This window comes from Hyalella azteca, unplaced genomic scaffold, assembly GCF_000764305.2.
Source record: "Hyalella azteca isolate HAZT.00-mixed unplaced genomic scaffold, Hazt_2.0.2 contig9870, whole genome shotgun sequence".
Lineage (NCBI taxonomy): Eukaryota > Metazoa > Arthropoda > Malacostraca > Amphipoda > Hyalellidae > Hyalella > Hyalella azteca.
In genome coordinates this window covers 40150-62395 of record NW_025939928.1, presented here as the reverse complement: position 1 = coordinate 62395, position 22246 = coordinate 40150, and the positions used below count along the sequence as shown (strand labels likewise).

Sequence of the window (22246 nt, the reverse complement as noted above, 5' to 3'; positions counted from 1 at the left end):
GCCACACATCCTGCCCTAATATAGACCACATGGGTCCCACATCATACCCTACAACAGACCTCCCCATAACCATCATTACAAGCCTCACCTTAGACCTCACCACCGATCACACCCTAAGCCCCACTACAGACCCCGCCACAAGACCCGACCACCGGCCATACCATAGACCCTCTCACTAACCTCTTCATAAGCCATGCAGTCTTCAGGTAGGGTTTGGTTCCTCAGCACAGCGCGTAGTACTCAGGGTAGTACTCCTGAGAATCGTACTTGACAAATATATTCGGGTTCTCTATCCGATCAACCGTGGTGTCAAAAGGGCGTGGTTTGGTTCCTCAACACAGCGCGTAGTACTCAGGGTAGTACTCCTGAGAATCGTACTTGACAAATATATTCGGGTTCTCTATCCGATCAACCGTCGTGTCAACAGGGAGGTTGTATCTGTAAAAAGCAATCGGTTGGATCTATAAAAAGCAAACAATTTTATCTGCAAATAGCAAACGGTTGGATCTGTAAAAAGCAAACGATTTTATCTGCAAATAGCAAACGTTTGTATTTGCATGAAGCTAACGGTTGCATCTACAAATAGCAAAAACTTGTATCTGAAAAAAGCAAAAGGTTGCAACTGCAAAAGCAAACGTTTGTATCAGAAAAAAACTAACGGTTGTATCCGCAAATTTGATTCAAGTTGGCAATTCGTTTAGTTTGAATGATGAGTATATTAGGCTCAGAAAATATATGAATTTCACTTCGTAACGCTTGCTACATTTTTGTCTCTGCAGTGGATTCATTACGTTCTTTGTTAGCTCCTATACTTTCTCAAATCTGAATTAATAAAAATTATTTTATTCAGGACTAATTTTGTTGCCGAGCTCCTATTCGCGTTTCTGTAAGGACCGGCATTCTATTGCCGGCATACCATTAATCATCATTTTGCACTCTATTTATAATTCAGTCATACAACAAACCTAAAATATAAAGAATCTGGGACCGGCCATGCAGGCGTACTTGTCTTTCGCAGGTTTGACGGTGCCGGAGTTGCCGAGTGCAGTACGCCCCACCAGAACCTTGCAGACGAAGATGACATCACCGTATTTCCGAGACAATTTCGCGCTGTTGAGATGAACACAAGTTGAAAACGAGCGAAAATTTTTCTGTTAAAGTGACACATCTGGTCAAGAAAAAAAGCTGATGCAAGTTGAAGGAAGAGATTTTTTGACAATTTCACACGCATGCAATGTATAAAGACATGAAAGAAATTTGTCTGAGCATGGAAAAGAAGTCAACCGCAGAAACTAAGAACATGAGATGCCGTGTTCGGTTGATATTTGTAATTGGGGAGGGGGTGTGGCCAAGGTGGGAAGTTTCTGGAGGTAACCAAAGTAAGAGTTTCTGGAGGTAACTCATGCCCAGTAGTAATGAGCAGACAAGTACTTAGTAGCCAGGGGTACATTACGTACCCAGTTGTCAGGGGTACATTACGTACCCAGTAGTTAGAGGTATATTACGTGCTCAGTAGCCAGGGGTACATTAACGAACCCAGTTGTCAGAGGTACACTACGTACCCAGTAGTTAGAGGTACATTACGTGCTCAGTAGCCAGGGGTACATTACGTACCCAGTAGTCAGGGCTACATTACGCACCCAGTAGTCAGGGGCGCATTACGTGCCCAGTAGTCATGGGTACATTACGTGCCCAGTAGTCAGGGGTACATTACGTGCCCGGTAGTCAGGGGTACATTACGTACCCAGTAGTCAGAGGTGCATTACGTGCCCAGTAGTCAGGGGTACATTATGTGCCCTGTAGTCAGGGGTACATTACGTACCCAGTAGTCAGAGGTGCATTACGTGCCCAGTAGTCAGGGGTACATTATGTGCCCAGTAGTCAGGGGTACATTATGTGCCCAGTAGTCAGGGGTACATTACGTGCCCAGTAGTCAGGGGTACATTACGTGCCCAGTAGTCAGGGGTACATTACGTGCCCAGTAGTCAGGGGTACATTACGTGCCCAGTAGTCAGGGACTACTCAACACGGTCCCAGGGACTCAAAGTCATTATTCCACTTTACCAGAATTTAATTATTTTTTTTTGCTAAATTGCAAAAAATATATAAAAAAACTTGACCTGGTTGGACCTAACCTCAGTAAAACGGTTTCTAGCAACCTAAAGAAGGGTTTTAGACACACATAACCCTAACTCTAACTCTAACCTAACGAGGTTGGCGTTTTTTTTGGTGTCCGGTAATGTAGTTCATTTATTTTCGTGTCCGGTTTTTAAGTACAAACTAATTGCAGAGTTAATTGTGCAGTTTCCGGACCTTGAAAACTCAACATGGACCTTGAAAACTCAACGAACATTGCAACGGAGACTCTGCCTTCTACAGGAGACAGTGGAAGCGCATCGGTACTTAAGTATTTTAATTTTGCCATCAGCCAGGGCGTGCCAAGTATTTTCTCTGTCTTTAATCAGTGTGTACGAAGTATTTTCACTTAGTTTACAGTCAGGTCGCTCCAAGTATTTTCAATTTTCATTCCGGGCTCAGCTAGTATTTTGCTCAATTTTCAGGCAGGTCGCAACAAGTATTTTCACTCAGACTTCATTAAGAGTTCGCCAAGTATATTTAAGTATATTTACTTAGACTTCATGTTTGATTTATCCCTATTTTTACTCAGTTTTTAATGGGCCGTGAGAAATTTTTTCGCTCAGACTTTCGTCAGGGCGAACTCAATATTCGAGAAGTGATGCCTTCATACCAACGGGCAAAGCCCAGTTGGGCTCTTGAAATGTGAAATCTATAATAAACATAATTATGAGAATTATGATTAAAATTGATTTGTACATTTGAGGACTCAATCAACCATCAGGATCCATTAATTAAGTTCACATACCTACTGGAGAAATAAGTTCCTCTGCCCAATGCTTGTCCTTTATTTGATCCATGCAGTCTCCAGTCGAGGTTTTCTTCCCGAATGGCCTTGATGTTAGAAGTGCTTGTCCCGTGAAAAAGACATTTTTCCTCGTAAGATATACTCGGGTTTAGTTTCTGTAGTTGAGCCTTCTTGATTTCAAAGGCTGCTTTTAGGTACGGGTTGTTGACTTCAAAGATGTTGCTGGGCTTACAATCTAGTGAGGTGGACCTGAGCAGTGCTAGAATTGTCATGTACTCCGTTTGGTTTACCTCAAGAGGGGTTCCAAAAGAAGTTTTTTCAGAGGGAAATTCAGTGAAAATCTTGTTTGATGCGTAGGAAGAAGGTGAACCAGAGCCGTAACTTGTCATGGATACGAGCTGATGCCGCCTACACACCTCTCTCACACTGCCAGTCGCGGTGTTGGTTTGTGTCATGGCGGTGAAATCTAAAACGTACGACTGGTTTCCGGCTATGAAGTTGATGTTGGTTGTGGGTTTGGACAGGTAATGTTCTTCGATGGTATAGATGTCTTTTTCGTCGAATTTTACCCATGAACTATAGTAGAAGTAGTTCTCTTTGAAGTACCATTTGTACACGTATTGCGTTGACACTACATCACTCCCGATGTTACTAACACAATTCTTGGTTCTTCGACTCATGGCTCGCTTTCCTTGCGTTTTCACGTTGGTTTGTGTCATGGTCGACAGGTTCAACTCGTAGGTATGTAAGTTGCTTTGTACGATCATCACCTGCTCAGGCTGGGTTTGGAAATGTTTTTCGATGTCGTCAGATCCTTGGGAAGTAGCATATTTTGCATCATGTTCAGAACTGATTTGGCCATACTTTTTCCATTGGTTGTTTTTATCGCGGAAAAACCATTCGTATTCGACGCTGGGTATCTTCTTCACCGAACCGACGCTGGGCGCAGGCTCCTCCAAAACCCTCCGTACATCCCTGGTATTTCGGGTTCGCAAGTTTGTTTGCTTCATCGCCTTAAAATCGAGGCTGTAGCGATTCGAGTTAATTTGGATTTCAATTACGGAGTTTGGATTTTTAGCGAACTCATTTTCAATGTCCACAGGCTTACTAGATACTGTCCAATTACGGCTGACTGAACTGGCTTGGTCAAAATCGATCCAGTTTTTCTGTTCATCCATGAACTGCCACTTGAAGCTCCTGGTAACGGAATTTCCTGGGACTGGTTGCGAAGTGTAGTCTTCAGCGGGGCCTGAACCGGGATTTAGTTTCCCAGCTTTCGGACGACGTCTCATTGGCCAGGTCTCAAGAGGCCTCTTCGTGAACTGGAATATACTAGGATTTCCTAAGTCCGATTGCCTCATTTTTACAAAATCAAAGTCGTACGTGTGTGAGCCATTACGAGTTTTCCAGATTTTTAGGCCGTTAACCGAGAATTGTTTTTCGATGTCGTCTGATGACGTCACCGCGTTAAACTTAAGAAGACCTAATGTGTTCTTCCCTTTTGATCTACCAGCAGGTTGCCTGTAAGGTATCCACCGACTTTTTTCGTCTCTGAAGAACCACTCAAAATCGGTACTGAACTTGCTTTTCATTACGGCACTTGACTCGGTCGACAAACGTCTTATCTCAAGTCGTTGGTTCTCATTGACCATTGCCATTGTGTCAAAATTTGCATACCAGTTCTCAATGATACTGAAATTTTCTCCGCTGTTCGATAGATCGACCGCAGTTAGCTGTACACCGTCGGACTTAGGAACTCTGAACTTCAATTCAAGTTCCTTACAGTGGTTCTCAGGAAAGTTGTGCCACTGTTGCTTCAACTTAAATTGCCACAGAAAAGGGAACTTGGCGTGGACTTCAGAACATGTGTCCCTTTTTCTCTCGCACAAATTCATCAGGAAGTCCATGCAGATATTGGGAACGATGTCCACTGAACTTGGGAGTTTATCCATCTTGGTCAGTAGTACCTATTATACTGCAGATATATAAGGAGTCGTTTCTACAATAAAATTAGCAGGTTGGAAAAAAACAAATGTGAAATTTTTGGCCGTATTTTAAATCCCAAACATGCAAAATTTTCACGACGTATTGAATAAGAAGAAACGATAATTTCAATGTTATAGATTGCTTTATAATAATTCCAAATGCAACGGCACATAAGCCACGCTGGATACTGACATAAAAGCATAATACGAAAGAACTCGTATTAAACAATTTATGAACAGCAAAGGAGAATTAGAACTGTTTATATATGACTCAATATAACTGGCATAAAATTATCAAGAACATTAGTATAAATAGTTCGGAATTGTTCATCAAAATCGTGTTAACTGTCTTTCGAGCATTCAGGCCCTTAGATATAACGTATTAAGTGACATGACCACATAAACAGGGCGTGCAAAGTCTAGAAATGCAATAAAAAATAATTATTTTATTTTCTTTCGTAATCGCTTAAAAAATTACAGACTAAATTTTTTTCTTCAATTATTGAAACATTATTGACTCCTCTAGAATATGCACAAGTACTTAATATTAATGATTGATTAGTAAATCAATCAGTCATTAAATCATATTTCTCGTCAAGTAATTCTAGGATGAGACCTGAATTTATTATTTAGTGAATAAAATTCGGATTCTTCTTAGCCGCGATGAAAAATTTAAACATGTTCAAATTAATAATAGACTGATGTGACGGATTTGTAAATAGACCCAAAAATAAGAATAAAAGAGAACAAATTTCGTCATTATCGTTTTGAAGCTCATATTTTGGAAAAGTGCTAGTACAGCTGCTGGAAATCATAATAACTTTTTAGCGCATTTCTAATTTATGGAAAAAGGCGCTATTGTGCTCGCCATGTCCGTATGTCTGTCTGCCCGTCTGTCTGTCTTTCCGTCTGTAACTTCACGTTTTCGTCGACGAGAAAATGCGCTCTCTGTCACTCACTGCAGTGAGTACTGAGTTACATTTTTTATTTAATGGTTACAAGCTAATGTGACTAGATAAAGACAGCACCGGGTGGATTTCTTAACTAATAACACCGGAATTAAAAATTTTTCTCAATCACACGCTGTTCAGTAGGCACTTGCGTTCACCAAGCTAGGTACCTTCTTACGGTTATACTCGTAAATAATATTTACTACGTGTAGATGAGTTACAAACTGGAACAAATATGTGGATGAATAGCAATTAGGCCGTAAATATCCTGATGTTTCAACAGAAACAATCAACAAATATCTCAACACACGGCCAGTTGCTGACGACTGAACACCTGCCCCCAGTATTTCGTTCGCTGTCATGGCAATGAGCGCTGATCGATGTAGACTTGCAGGCGTGCGATCAAATCTTGATTGCGCTGGGAAGAATACCACCACTTTTATTATGCATGGAATATGAGGGAATGTGATTCATTTGTTCCTATGATTATAGAATATGATGCTTAATAATAATGTTTCATTTATTTTTGTAATATTGGTCGTGTCCCTCAAATATGACGGCTTATTTTTATTGTCAATAAAGTAAATGAACACGGATAATAAGATCACTTATTGGTAATACAAATTAATCATTATTTTCTCTCTCACTAATCGCCACGAAACTGCGACGGTGTGAAGCTGTTCTCTCAAGGCTGTGAACTTGCGTTGTTCACTGTAACATATTTCGGTACAATATATATAAATTTCCATTACATGTGATTAATTTATTCCACAAATTATCTCAGCTTATTAGTTCTTGCACACCTTCTAATGAATATTTAATAATGAAAGTCTCCTTGAATCTAAAATGGGAAGACCATGCAACTGAATAAATAAAAATAAAAACCATTCAGCACTTGAATATCAATGAATCTACAAGATATTTACCGGGAAAAAACATTTCAAAAAATTAAATAAAGTTTCGGTCTATTGCCAGATCGCGCCGTTGCTTGATAAATATCGAACATCATAGTAAAGATGAATAATTTAAATCGTAAATGTTCAATATTTTTCATTGTTAGAATCAATCTTATACTTTAATCGCATTTTTCGCCCTGAATAACTGGATCAGTTCGCTACGTGCATTTTTGGTGACAGTTCCCGATAATATAATGTTCAAATATTTCACGCTGGCTGTAGCAATGCAATATATTTATAAATTCAGGACATGTGAGCAGAATTGCAAAAACATGATTATTTTGGTAAGGTATCGTTCGATTTCGTTTGCGTTAAAGTAACGTTGTGGACAAAACACTTCTATTTTGTTTACTTATGTTATGACTACTTAAAGTATAATATACTTAACTTAACAATTTACGTTATCTCAAAATGTAAATGAAAAAGATGTGTCTCTTCAATATAGAATAGAACTTGTTTTTGGAAGTGATTAATCAGAAATAATCACACACTCGTTATTAAATTAAACTGAAATCGGTATAATGGATAAAATCTATTCTGTTATAAGGCATAAATCCATTCACAACAGTTCTCTAAAACTGGATAAATATTTTAGAGTAACATTATATATCTGCATCGAAAACAATAATATCACCTCGCTTGAAAACGATGGTTAGCTGAGATAAGCGGTAATTAAATCTTCGGAGTATTTCCCGTAGATTTTTCGGCGAACCAGAAAATTTTTACATAGAAATTTTGATGGATTTTTTTGCCCTTTTTAGCTTTTAACTGAATTCAATTATATTATAAGTTCTGTTAACTTTGTTAAATATTTTTAATAACATTAAATTCTAGAAATAACTTGACCAATGTCACCCCAATTGCTAGGCGCAGCCGCTAAAAGCCACTGATAAATTTTAGGAATATTAGGATTTTAGGAACACAGATAAATTTCAGAGCCAGATATTTGTAATAGGCTTTTTCCCTGATATCGTCGTGGGCTCAAAAATGAATGAGTTTCTAGTTTCGAGAAACTAGCTCATGTACCTGATGAGGATTGATAGCATTACGAATATACAAGGAGGTCTTTATTAAAAAATTATAAACCTTCAAAATAAGTGAAGGAACATCATAAAGTTCTCTCAAGATATAAAAAAAGAGCATCAAAATCAGGCGACGACTGACAACATCATCGAGAACGCGCGACATCTGATATATTATCATTAAGAGTAGTGACACACGGGACACGAAGACCGTGTCCGGCCTATAATATAATCATAATAATATAAACATTGAGAGTATTTAATAGGCCTACAAGCAGCTGCACGGTGCAAGAGTTCTACTGCTCTCTACCCCAGCCCTCGTAAACTTATTCCCTCGAGCGGCGATCCAGCGTGGCCTGGGGCTGCTACGTCCAGCGTGGCCTGGGGCTGCTACGTCCAGCGTGGCCTGGGGCTGCTACGTCCAGCGTGGCCTGGGGCTGCTACGTCCAGCATGGCCTGGGGCTGCTACGTCCAGCGTGGCCTGGGGCAGCTACGTCCAGCGTGGCCTGGGGCTGCTACGTCCAGCATGGCCTGGGGCTGCTACGTCCAGCGTGGCCTGGGGCTGCTGCGTCCGAAGCATATATAAGGATACTAAGTGACTCCGCTCGGCCACTACGCTGGTTAAACAACGGTCAGTTGTCAGGTTGCTGGTGAAGGACCGCCAATAATATTTATATGATAATTACGGTCTGTCGCGTTTATGTAAACGATGAGAGGTAAGCACGACTCGCAAACTCACCTTGAAGGAGACTAGTAACAACGCTATTCATGTAATGAAGTAATACTAACATAACAGGACATCAATATTACTATTAAAACTAGCACGACAGGCGGTGTAAATCCTCTCGCTATCTTTGAATTTTTAGCCAAAATTTCATGTTAAAACGTCTGAATTCGGAACAACAGCAATACGGACCAGTTGAAACAGAGTAGTTCAAAAATACGCATTATACATATTTTAAGTTTGTATTTTATTGGGTCTTTACTTATACTAAATACATATATTGCAAATAAATTCACCAACATTACTGAATTCGAAAGAGCACTCAAGTTGAATGATATAGCAGCATTACGAATATTCAAGTTGACTGATAGAACAGCATTACTATATACACTCAAGTTGACTGATATAACAGCATTAAAAGCACTCAATTAAGTTGACTGATATAACAGCATTACGAGCACTCAAGTTGACTGATATAACAGCATTGCGAGCACTCAAGTTGACTGATAAAACAGCATTGCTATATACACTCAAGTTGACTGATATAAAAGCATTACGAGCTCTCAAGTTGACTGATATAACAGCATTACGAGCACTCAAGTTTAGCACTCAAGTTGACTGATATAACAGCATTACGAGCATTCAAGCTGACTGATATAACAGTGTTACGAGCTCACTGATTTAAAATTTCAGTAGCGTACGAGATGATGGGTAAAAAAATTTTGAAATAGGCTTTGGATACGGATACGATAAACTATAGGCACGCTATAGAAAACGAAGAAGAAGAAGAACTATGATCGCTAAAAGATTTATACAAAAATAAATGCATACAAAACAATGAAACAAAAATTTTATAACGAAATAGAACAATCTTTTTATCATTCGACAGAACTGGCGTAACGGAGAGAAAAAGACTTCAACTAACTTACATAACAGCGTTAATAGATCACAAGCTAACTGAAATAATAACATTACGATGGCTTGAGTTGACTGGTATAACAGAATAACGGATGCACTTGATAACTGATACAATAGCAATGATAATTTGGATGCTACTGATGCTCGAGTATTAAGAACTGTCGAAATAGCTGAAATAACAGCGTTACAGAAGCACGAGATCACAGATTTAACAGCAATAACAGCTTTCATGACATTAAGCATGCAATTTCTCAAAAAAAACACGAAATATCTGACGTTACAACACACGTAGGTACATATATCAGGGTTGCAAATGTGCAAGATAACTGAAATAACAGCATGAATAGCTCGCTAGTGGTACGGAATAAGAGTAATAAGAACTTTCGAGATAAATTCAACAGCCTCTTAACAGCGCCAGACAACTGCTGCTTCTGCATCGAGCCCTCGTTCGGTGAATAATACGGCAACATTTTCAACGCAAAAATTCAACAGAACTTAGAATGCAACGAGGCGTTTAAGCGTCTAGGAGTTTTCTTACTGTATTCCGATTAAAAAGTATGTTCTCTACTCTACGCGGCTACTGATTGACTGTTCTCTGCGCGGCCGCTGAGTGACTGCTCTCCTTGTACTGCAGAACCGATCTAACATTCCGCAAGATGTCATTTAACGGACACACCCCATGGGAACCTCGTTCTCTCTACGTACCTTGTTAAATTCTACGTAAATTCGTTTTTATAGGAGAATAATATAACGAGGCTTTCGAAAATTAATAGAGATTTCTTTTCTGATTACTGCCTCTTATATACGGTAACTTATTATGATGATCTGGATGACATCATGTAGTGCAATGTTACACCTAACCTTATTCTTCATTTGAGGAGAGCTATATCTGTTATTACAATGACACAGCGAAATATTAGTTTGACTCATCATTTTTTTCAGCTTAATTCCCTACATAAGCCATTGATTCGAGTTACGTGTTGGATTGGAAGCACATGTGCTGGTGTCTGGAGGCGTCTGGCAGCGACATGGCGGCGTCTGGCAGCAGCGTCGCGACGTGTTCAGCACGCGTTCGATCGAGGAGCGTTGTTATTGAATTGAAAACTAAATAATGTAAAAATGTGTAATTTTCCTTATCGCAGGTCATTGATAATATATACTCATAGTCCGAATTTCAAGCAGATCAGTTCAATATTGAAGGACTTATGGGTTGTTCAGTTGAAGCAAAAAGTTTGCATTTGTCAGGCGAGTCCGGAGAAATGTCGATTCGGTAGAATTCCGCCTCCTGCACTAGATTCCATTAGTGAATGAGCAGTTAAAGTAAGCATATGTAGCAAAAAATCGGCCCATTCCCCCCCTCCCCCCGAGTTGTTCAGGACCCTTCGTACATTCCTGGTGACTCGGAATATTTTTGAATATCCGAAGTGACTCGGGTTTTTAAGTTTCTTTGTTGCATCTGAAGTCGAACTTTTATTGAATATCCGAAGACTTACTAGATACTGTCAAATCAGGATTTTTAACTGAATTTATATGGTAAAATTTGATCCAGTTTTTCTGTTCATCCATGAACTGCAACTGCAGTTACGGCATCTATCAGGTGCATCCACGAACTGCCACTGCAGTTCATGCATCCATCAACTGCATCCATGAACTGTAGTCTACAGCGAGGCCAGAACTTGGATTTAGTTTCCAAACTTTGGGACGACGTCTCATTGACCAAGTGGTCAGCGGACGCTACGTGGACTGGAATATCGGATTTCCTATGTCTGATTGCCCCATTTTCATAAAATCAGCTAGAGTCGTAAGTTTGTTGGCCACTACAACTTTTCCAGATTTCAAGGCCGTAAACCGAGAATATTTTTTCGACGTCATCTGATGTCGTTACCTTGTTAAACTCAAGAAAACCTAATCTATTCTTCCCTTTTGACCCACCAGCAGGCTACCCATAAGGTATCCACCAACCTTTTTCGTCTCTGAAGAACCATTCAAAATCGGCACTGAACTTTCTTCTGACAAACACGCGACTCGGTCGACGAACTTCTTATCTCAAGTCGTTGGTTCTCATTGACCATCGCCATCACAGTTAGCTGTACATCGTCGGACTTACGAGTTCTGAACTTCAATTCAAGTTCCTTACAGTGGTTCTCAGGAAAGTTATGCCATTTTTCCTTCAACTTAAATTGCTACAGAAATGGGAAATTAGTGTGGACTTTGGGACACGGGTGGTCCTTCGTTTTTCTTACACGAATTCATCAGAAAGACTAAACGTAAGACGAAAGTAACACACTTTTCGAAAATATGAACGCGCTATTGCTTGAAATTTCCTATATATGTATGAAAGTCTATTGCCAGAACGCGCCATTGCTTGAAAAATATCAAATATCCAAAGATGAATATATCCATTCAGAAATGCTCAATATTTTTCATTGTTAGAATCAATCTTTAATTTCAATTGCATTTCTCGCCCTGAATAACTGGATCAATTCACTACGTGCATTTTTGTTAGATTTTTCGATAGTAAAATGTTCATATATATCCAATAATAGTATAATGTTCAAATATATCCGATAACATAATATTCAAATATATCCGATAATATAATGTTAAAGTATTTCTGATAATATAATGTTCAAATATTTCCGATAATATAATGTTCAAATATTTCCGATAATATAATGTTCAAATATTTCCGATAATATAATGTTCATAAATCCGATAATATAATGTTCAAATATTTCACGCTGGACTGAATAATACAATATATTTATCGATTCAGAACATGTAAGCAGAAGTGTAAAATATAATATTATATTTTTATTGATAATTTAATAGATATTTTGATAATTTGTCGTTCGATTTCGTTTGTGTATAGTGATGACGTAGAAAAGACTCTTTTGTTATGTATGCTTATGTTTACTTAACGTTCAATATACTTAACTTAAAACGTACGTTATCTCAAAATATGAATGAAAAAGATGTGTCTTCTCAATATAGAATAGAACTTGCTTATAGAAAAGATTAGTCTGAAATAATCACACAGTGGTTATTAAATTCAACTGAAATCGGTAAAATAGATAAAATCTATTCTGTTATAAAGTATATAATCTATTCACAACAGTTCTTTAAAACTGGATAAATATTTTAGAGCAACATTATATATCTGCATCGAAAACAATAATATCACCTCGCTTGAAAACGATGATCAGCTGGGACAAAAGGTAATTAAATCTTCGGAGTATTTCCCGTAGATTTGTCAGCGAACCAGAAATTTCTACTTAGGAATTCCGACGAATTTTTCGCTCTTTTTAGCTTTTAGCTGAATTCAATTACAATTATTAGATCTGGTAACTTTGTTCAATACATTTAATGACTTGAAATTTTAGAAACGACATGACCAATGTCGCTCCAGGTGTTAGGCTCAGCCGCTAAAAGCCGCTGATAAGTTTAGGAACATGAGGATATCAGGAACAATGATAAATTTCAGGAACATGAGGATATCAGGAACACTGATAAACTTCAGAGCCGGATATTTGTTATAGGCTTTTTCCCTGATAGCCTCGTAGGCTCAAACATTAATTTGAGTTTCTGGTTTGGAGAACCTAGCTCATGGACCAGTTAATGACAGTTGATAGCCCTACGAATATACACGGAAATCTTTAAAAAAAATAATAAACAACTAAAATAAATGAAATAATATTACTAAATGAACTCAAGATCAATTAATAAGAGTGTGACATCTGATGTATTATCATTAAGAGTAGTGACACACGGGACACGAAGACAGTGACCGGCCTATAATATAATCATTATAATATAAACATTGAGAGTATTTAATAGGCCTACAAGCAGCTGCACGGTGCAAGAGTTCTACTGATCTCTACCCCAGCCCTCGTAAACTTATTCCCTCGAGCGGCGATCCAGCGTGGCCTGGGGCTGCTACGTCCAGCGTGGCCTGGGGCTGCTACGTCCGAAGCATAAACTAAGGATAATATGGACAATGATACTAAGGATACTGAGGATACTAAGGATACTAAGGATACTAAGGATACTAAGGATACTAAGGATAAGGCTACTAAGGATACTAAGGATACTATGGATACTAAGGATAAAAATACAATGATACTGAGGATAAGGATACTAAGTTACTCCGCTCGGTCACTACGCTGGTTAAACAACGGTCAGTTTTCCGGTTGCCGGTGAAGGACCAGCTGGAAGCTGGAGCCAATAATATTTATATGATAATTACGGTCTGTCGCGTTTATGTCAACGATGAGAGGTAAGCATGGCTCGCAAACTCACCTCGGAGGAGACTAACAACGCTATTCATGCAATGATCAAATGAAGTAATATTAACATAACAGGACATCAATGTTACTATTGGAACTGGCACGATCAGAGGTGTAAATCATCTCGTTACTATTTGAATTTTTATCAGAAAATTCAAGTTGAAGTGCCTGATTTGGGAGCGAGTTGAATTTGATATAGCATGGTTTGAAAATATACGTTTTACATATTTTATGTATGTATGTATGTTGAACATTCAATATGTATTTGTCTATGTTCATGTATGTATTTTGAACGCACAAATTTTGAATATTCAATATATTGTATAAACAACCGATTTCCTGACGACTAAAAGGAAATGATAATTTTCCTTTAAATTCGATAAAATGTTTTAGATTGCATTAACCACTCATTTGATAGCTGATTTTAAAGCATCAAAAACACTTGACTGAACTTGTGTGAAACAATTGAAAACAAGTGATAACATGAAGATAAACGCTATATAGACACCCAATATACCTGAAATTAAAATATATGTAACTCGGAATATAAATTGCTGAAAATTATCCAGAACAATCACGCCAACTTCATACAATTTATAAAACCATTCAGATGATCATAATTAACGTATTAAGTATTGCGAAAAGGAAGGAAACAAACTTGACCCTTCTAAAAATGTTGAAGATGAAAATTATGTGATCAAATTCTTTATTTCAATTATAAAGAGTCAATCTTATCTATAGTACGTATACAACTTGAATATACAAAAGTTGAATTTGATGATTGTTATAATAATTAATGATTGATGTATTAAACTTAACCACCGAAAATGTTTAACTGACACGTGACTCATGGCTGCTAAAATAAACACAACAAAATATATTATCTGCAAAACCATTAAACTATTTGATAGCAAAACAATCGTGTACAGGGGGGCCAAGACAGTTCGTTGACACACGTGTCAACTAAAAGTAATGATGCCGCATGTCATTGTCGAAACATTATGGACTCAAGGTTCATTACGGAGCAAGTTAATGGATGAAAATCATATGAAGAAAGACTAGCATCGTTAATCAACCGCCATCATTAATAAAGTTAAAAATCATTAGCGGTCCAAAGAGAAGGTGTAGCGATCATAGAGATTACAGTATTAAATTAACTTTAGACTCGGCTGAAAGAAATATTTATTTATCATAAACTTTAGACAGGGCTAAGTCTAATTTTTAAGGAACACGGTCGAGTGAATGAATTATATATGTTTAACTTTTGAAATTCCAACATGGATCCAATCCGGCGGTCAGATCTTGCTTGTGTTGAAGTGCACCAACTACCACAGCTCGGTTAATCAAGCCTCCCACGCAACGAGCAAGATCCCATCTGAAAATAACTTTCAAAAATTAAATCTCTCCATATAAGTGTTGTTCATGCATTACGTTATAGATGCTATTTCTGTATTTTCCAAAATAATTTAGATATATTAGAAGAATTTCTGATGATCAAATAAATTATTTTCCGGCGCCACGACTAGGGCCTCGAGAGACAGCGGCTGGCGCTACGTATTCGTCGTAGAGAGCCAAAACAAGCGGTGGTGACTTTGGCTATGTGATTGTTCGTGAAAAATTCAGAGTCTTGTAGAATGCCGAGGTAACGAACCGGAGGCACAGCAAGACGAACTCGTTGCCCACGCGAACTGGGTTGGCCGGAAGCTGATACTGGCGCCGAGAAGTCACAAACCAAACAAAGTCAGTTTTTAATGCATTGAGCTGGAGCCGGTTGAAGCGCATCCAGTCTGGGACGTCAGCGAAGTGTCGTCATCCAGTGTCGTCAGCGAAGATACACGGATTCAAACTGTGCGAATCAATTGTATGTAATGCGTCGACAGTATATAACAAAATGATCAGGCCGAGAAGTGACCCTGGGGTACGCCGCAAGTGACCAATGATGGTGTAGAAGAAGAGTTCCCTTGTCGAACGCATTGGAATATATTGCTGAGATAGGTCTCGAACCACCGCAGCACAGTGCCACGCAAGCCGAATGATACGTCAAGTCGACGCATTAAAATGTCGTGATCGATAGTGTCTGTTAAACGCGGCCGACAGGTCGAGTAATCAGTGCCGCAATGTTGCCGCGGTCTACTGCTCGCAGAATGTCTGAAAGCACCTGTCGAGTGGAGATGACGGTATGGATACTGGAGGCGAGGCATGAGACCGGACTGCTGAAGATAATGGTTCTTCAGCTGTCGGGCCACAACTCGTGCAAAGAGTTTCGACAAAATCGACAGGTTGGAGATGGGTCGATATGATCTGGGATCAGAAGTGTCAAGGTCTGTTTTTTCAATGGAGGCATAATGTGAGCTGATTCGAAGTTTATCCGAACAACGCCGTCAGTGAGGCAGCGGTTAAAAGTTTGAGTTTGACCGGAAAAGATCCTAGGGTTACGACATTTCACTTAGCCCTTAGTTAACATGGCTAAAAATCTTCCAAATTGTCGTTTTCTCAAATACTGCTATTCGTATTTCGGAGCAAGAATTATTTTTTATCCAGGAGTGTGGGATAAATATCCCTAGAGATATCAATTGCCTTAAACATATGTCGGGTTGATTCAAAGCAATGTAATAAACATTGGAAAACCATTTAAGAATGTTGGGAAATATTGTTTCAGTCAGAAATGTAAAGATGACTCTCGAGTTTTATCATATCACAGAATTATTCATGTCTCAATGCAAGCTTGTTGAAAGTAATTTTCAACGAGTTAGTTTCGTTTAGGATAATCGCATTGATGTTCCTATCATTTGAGCATTTTCATGTGATGTTCGTCTTGATCAACATTATTCCATTTATCGATTCAAAAATTGCTCGAATTGACAATAAATGCTGCATGTTTCATGTTTTCTTGTCGAAACTAATGGTATTCGACGTACAAATAAGGCTTCTGTTCAACCACTCTCCTTCATTCCAGTTATCACTTCATCCTTATATATAGGCCCTTACGACGTCTCTCTGACATTTCTCTGTCCCCAAATGCATGTTCGTGAAACTTTCTTCAAGTTACAGACAGCTACGTGTCTCTCGAAACTAAATGCATGTCATCTTTGCCACTTAAATGTAGCTATTGGTTTCTTGGGTCTCTTGTGTTTACTTTTCTTATGCGTATTTTACTTAATACATTTGTGTAATAACCTCATGATCTGAATGCGGGTTCAACACGGAGAGATTTGGGCAACAAACAACCCAACATTTTATCCGCAACATAAGGGCCAATCAAAACAACATTCATGCAGATAATGTATTGTAAATTATTTCGCACAGCTTGGGTGAAATAATAAAAAGTTCCATTGTTGAAGTGTTCAGCAACGTTTTCAACCTGTCAGGAGAAGAAAAAACAAGGGCAGAGAATCGAAGGACAACAACAAGTCATTCATTTTGAAGTGCAAGGAACGCTAAAAGCATTATGATTCATGATAATATATAAGTTTATAATGATCGCACGCTAATGCAAGTGAACTTACATTCAAGCCACACGGAATTGAACTAGTAGAATTCTAACAATTTCAAGTGCAACAAATAGAAATTTCTAGACATAAAACAAAGAGAAATGCTTCATTTCTTCAGAACTGTTCCAATTTCACTTTTGAATATAATAACAATTGCTAATATAATTATAAGTAGGAATTTATTGAATGTATTGTTTCATAAATTACAATGAACTTCCGATTAGACAATTTTTCTTGCACGTGGACGCATTGACTGGAGAAAGTGGTCCCCTAATTATTATTGTGCACCTGTTGTGAACACTTCAAAGCCGGCAGTCAGATGAAGGCATGAGGACAAAATTGTGCAGGTCAACCAGTGAAATTTTTCGACTTCCTGGCGATGCATGCGGCCTTCTCTAGGTACTGTTTGCGATAGTTCATTATGTCAATAAAAACGTTCATGTCAATAAAACGTTCATTTTGACATATAATGTACGAATTTTGACAAGTCAATGAAGAAATTCATATAAACGTTCATTATGTCAATAAAAACGTTCATGCTTCAGTTGTAGGGGATAGAAGTGAAAGACTGCTTAGAATTTCAGTAATAACTTTACGCAATATTATTCAAATAAAATTTTTTTTTTCAAATAAATTAGAGATGGGTAAATAAATTAAATTTTCAAATAAATTAGAGATGGGTAGAATGATCTGCAATGAAACACACATTTACAGATAATCATCCATCACATTGCCATCAGAAAAGGGGATATCAGATTAAAGATACTTGCTGGATAGTCTGAAATTTCGACACGTATTGTCACATGAACTAGGGTTGATTTGCATAAGTTTCCACGTACTCGTATACCAAATTATCAATCGGCTTCCAAGTTAACATTTGACAAAAATTCAGTTCTAAATAATCTTAACTCATCCTCCTGCTATGAAATAACTTTGTGCGTGTCCCGCCAAGGCAAAAAAAACTTACCGCGTAGTTCTCGATTTCAGTGCCACATTTTTTCGCAGCGGAGTCGAACTGAGCGACGTCGCAGGCTTTGCTGGTCCACATCTTGTACAAGCCTATGATCTTCTCGCTGTCGATGGAGCCATCAGCCTTCAACTAGAAATAAATGAATGAGTGCTGTATTCACATTTACTGGGGCTGAAACTTCATAATATAATATAATAACTAATTGTTATTATTCAAATTGTTTATTGATTAATTGAATTGTTATTGTTTGTTATGTATCGTATTATTATTGTTATGTATTGAATTGTTTATTATTTAAAATTGTTTGAAATAGATATCTCTGATATCACTAAATATAGCGTTGGTCACATTTTAAGCAGTTCAACACCACAAATAGGGTAAGCTAATATTCAAAGTGGAGTTCATGACAGATGATGAAAAAGCATCTTGGCGATATTTCCAGACTTACGAAACCCTGTTTTCCCGCAACACATTTCATGTAGGGAGCAGCGAGAACTTCGCACTCGCAATGGCGGGTAATGAACTTGTAGTCTTTGCAGGCAGGATTACCTACAAAACACGTAAATTGCTACATATTGTTTTAGATCTCTCATGCATTTACGATCTTTTTACTCACTATTTCACGACACGTCTCTAAATAACACCAAAAATTAAAAAGAATAAGTCTAAAACTGAGTAGTGGAAACGAAAAATATCCATTCGGCGAATTGCCCAATTTCAGATCAACCAATTGATGGTAATAAATCATGCAATATCTAACCTGCGAGGGCGGCCAAGGATGCTTTTCCCTCTGGATCCGACTTGCAGACGCCGAAGACAGGTCTTTCGTATAAGGTCGCCGCCACGTAGTTTAGGCCATTTTCACACCCACTTGTACTTGGGTACAGAAATGAATACGAACAAATAAACCACGTAAGTAACATCATAAGATAAATATTTCACATTTTAGTCAGGGAAACAAGTATTATTCATAGCTCTAAATGCAACATTTTCGCAACTATTTCAGCATTGAGTTGTAGTGGCTGTACAAAATTAGAGCACCAAGCAATATCATCAAATTTTTTAGGATAAAGGTGAACGGAAGGGGTAAGCACAGCGTCCGAATGCAATTGCTGAGTTCACTTACCCTTCAACACCGGAGTAGGCAAAAGCTGCCGTGAGAAGAAGGACAAGACCGACAGATTTCTTCATGATGGGAGTCGCAAAGGCTTAAGCGGTAAGAGGCAAAGGCAAAACGCGTCGTGAACGAAAGGCTGTTGGAAGTCTTATGACTTGGTACGATACATGGTCTGACTTTATAAGCTGTATGATATTATTGAAGCAGTTGGTTTTATTTGCCGGTAGCGCGCCTACAGATGTCTGTCAGAGATCATTCGTCATCACTGCTAATGGCATCTTGCTCCACAATCAAATGTTGACATTTGGATTTGACGGATTGTTAAGAAAATTTAAATTTTCTGGTTGAAAAAAGTAACAATAATTAAAATAAAGTGGTTACATAAGCGAATATGATAGAATTATGCTTACCTTTTCTAATTTTTTTTTCATCGAAAGTTATTTGCTAAAAGAACCACAATTTGTATTGGAACAATTTTTTTCAACACACGTACATGTATGTATCGTATATCTGATATGAAGAAGATATCCTCGGTGCTCAGCGGTGGTTCAGGTGGAGTGGCGAACTCTTAATTAAAGAGACGCTCCATATTTGCGAAGACGTCAAAGCTGATGATGTGACTGATGAATTTGGATCGCAAATGATCACAATCTGAGTTTGTTTATAGCTGAACTTGCACCTCGACATCATCATTCTAACTTGTACGGTGGCAGTGAGTTGTGTCAGCATTATCATAATAATTCATTGGCTGCCGCATGACTCGATTCCACATTACAATAAACCTTCTAGCGTGTGACATTCTGGGTTGCATGCTGGTTAAATCGCGTAAATAAATAGGCTGTCTCGATATTCCTATTCACATTACAATACACATTCGTTCTCACAACTCAGGGTTTCACGGGATCAATGAACGCCAAAACTGCATGCGTATCAAAATGGGAGTTCGAATAGCGTAGCTGGCTGCAGGTCGGCGTAAAAGATTTCTTTTTGAGCCATTCAAAACGCCATGAATTGAAGAAAACTCGTTCCTATCACGAAATACCGGCAAAAATTATTCATGGTAAATACAAAACAATGATTTCCCTACTTTCTAGATCGAAGAGGTACGAAACCGAAGCCTAACATCTTCTGTATGAGCAGTTGTTCTGATATGTAGACATTGAGCTTTTATTGATTACTTTGGCCTTAAAGGTTCAGCTGCGACACGTGACTCATGGCTGCTAAAATAAACACAACAAAATATATTATCTGCAAAACTATTAAACTATTTGGTAGCAAAACAATCGTGTCCAGGGGCCAGGACAGTTCGTTGACACACGTGTCAACTAAAAGTAATGATGCCGCATGTCATTATCGGAACATTATGGACACAAGGTTCATTACGAAGCAAGTTAATGGATGAAAATTATATGAAGAAAGACTAGCATCGTTAATCAACCGCCATCATCAATCAAGTTGAAAACCATTAGCGGTCCAAAGAAAAGGTGTAGCGATCACAAAGATTACAGTATTAAATTGACTTAAGACTCGGCTGAATGGAATATTTATTCATTAGTAACTTTAGGCTCGTCTGAATGAAATTTTCATTATTATTAACTTCAGACTCGGCTGAATGTAATTTTTATTTATTATTAACTTCAGACTCGGCTGAATGTAATTTTTATTTATTATTAACTTTAGACTCAGCTGAATGTAATTTTTATTTATCATTAACTGTATACTCGGCTGAATGTAATTTTTATTTATCATTAACTGTAGACTCGGCTGAATGTAATTTTTATTTATCATTAACTGTAGACTCGGCTGAATGTAATTTTTAGGGAACACACTACAGTCATAATGAATAAAAGCATCATATATTCATGGTTTGAATGTTCCTTGATATTTCAATTTGTATTTTTTGAATTTTTTATCATCGTAAAAACTGTAAGCTCATATACATCAAGACAAAATAACATACACAAATTTCAATATTCAGGAATCAATTTCTATTGCACAGCTACATTCGGCCACAACATTATGACTTTGGCTGACCTCAATATTTTATGTTTTAAATTAAACCACATGAAATTACTGCTGTTTTACATAAACCAAATTGCTAAGAAGAATATATACGCACAAATATTTATAACGTAAATTCACTATATCTTCATTGAAACGACTTTGAAGACAAGCTACCTACAGGGTTGGCCCGAAGCTGAAGCTGGCGCCCAACAGTCACAAACCAAATAAAGTCAGTTTTTGATGCATTGAGCTGGAGCCGCTTGGAGCGCATCCAGTCTGAGACGGCGTCCATGTGGACAGACATCCGGTCTTGCAACGCTGCAGCGTCAGCCGGTGCACTGTAGCCATAAATTTGGGTGTCGTCAGCGAAGATATGCGGAGTCAAACTATGTGAATCAATTATGGCAATACGTCAACAATATGTAAAAGAATGAGGATCAAGCCGAGAACTGATACCTGGGTACCTTGAAGGTGATCAATGATGGCGTAGATTAGAAGAAGAGTTCTTTGTCGGACGCATTGGAATGTATTGCTGCGAAACACAGCGCAGTGTCGTGCAGGACTGAATCGACACTTGTCCGAACTCGCATGCGGACTAAAACGCAAAACCCACTACACGCTCAACTTAACCAATCATAAGTCCTTAGATACTGAACAGATTTGATTGAATTTTGGGACACGAGTAGGTATTGCTAATACGCTGCGGTAGAAATTATTACAGATTTTTACATTGATAAGTTTTCAATTGAAACGAATAAACGCATTTTCTGAGCAACCAAACCACTAATAACTCCTTCAATACTGAACAAAATTGTTTGAATTTTGTAATATGAGTGATTGTTATCAATACACTGCGGTAGGAATTATTAAAGGTTTTTACATCAATACGTTTTCAATATAAACGAATAAACGCATTTTTTAAGCAGCCTAACCTCTCAT

The 22246-nt window shown here is 38.1% G+C and overlaps 2 protein-coding genes across 2 annotated transcripts; both read right to left on the bottom strand.

The window, feature by feature from the left end:
- Positions 1-327: 327 nt before the first annotated feature.
- LOC108668420 lies at positions 328-4877 on the bottom strand. Its single transcript, XM_018155645.2, has 3 exons — positions 2885-4877; positions 1006-1110; positions 328-438 (listed from the first exon to the last, which is right to left on the bottom strand). Exons 1-3 carry the CDS (start codon positions 4834-4836, stop codon positions 333-335), a joined length of 2163 nt encoding a protein of 720 aa, XP_018011134.2. The 5' UTR covers positions 4837-4877; the 3' UTR covers positions 328-332.
- A 12127-nt stretch (positions 4878-17004) lies between these two features.
- LOC108668422 lies at positions 17005-19454 on the bottom strand. Its single transcript, XM_018155647.2, has 5 exons — positions 19313-19454; positions 18947-19062; positions 18635-18735; positions 18184-18315; positions 17005-17618 (listed from the first exon to the last, which is right to left on the bottom strand). The coding sequence occupies exons 1-5, from the start codon at positions 19375-19377 to the stop codon at positions 17565-17567; spliced, it is 468 nt and encodes a 155-aa protein (XP_018011136.1). The 5' UTR covers positions 19378-19454; the 3' UTR covers positions 17005-17564.
- Positions 19455-22246: the final 2792 nt, after the last annotated feature.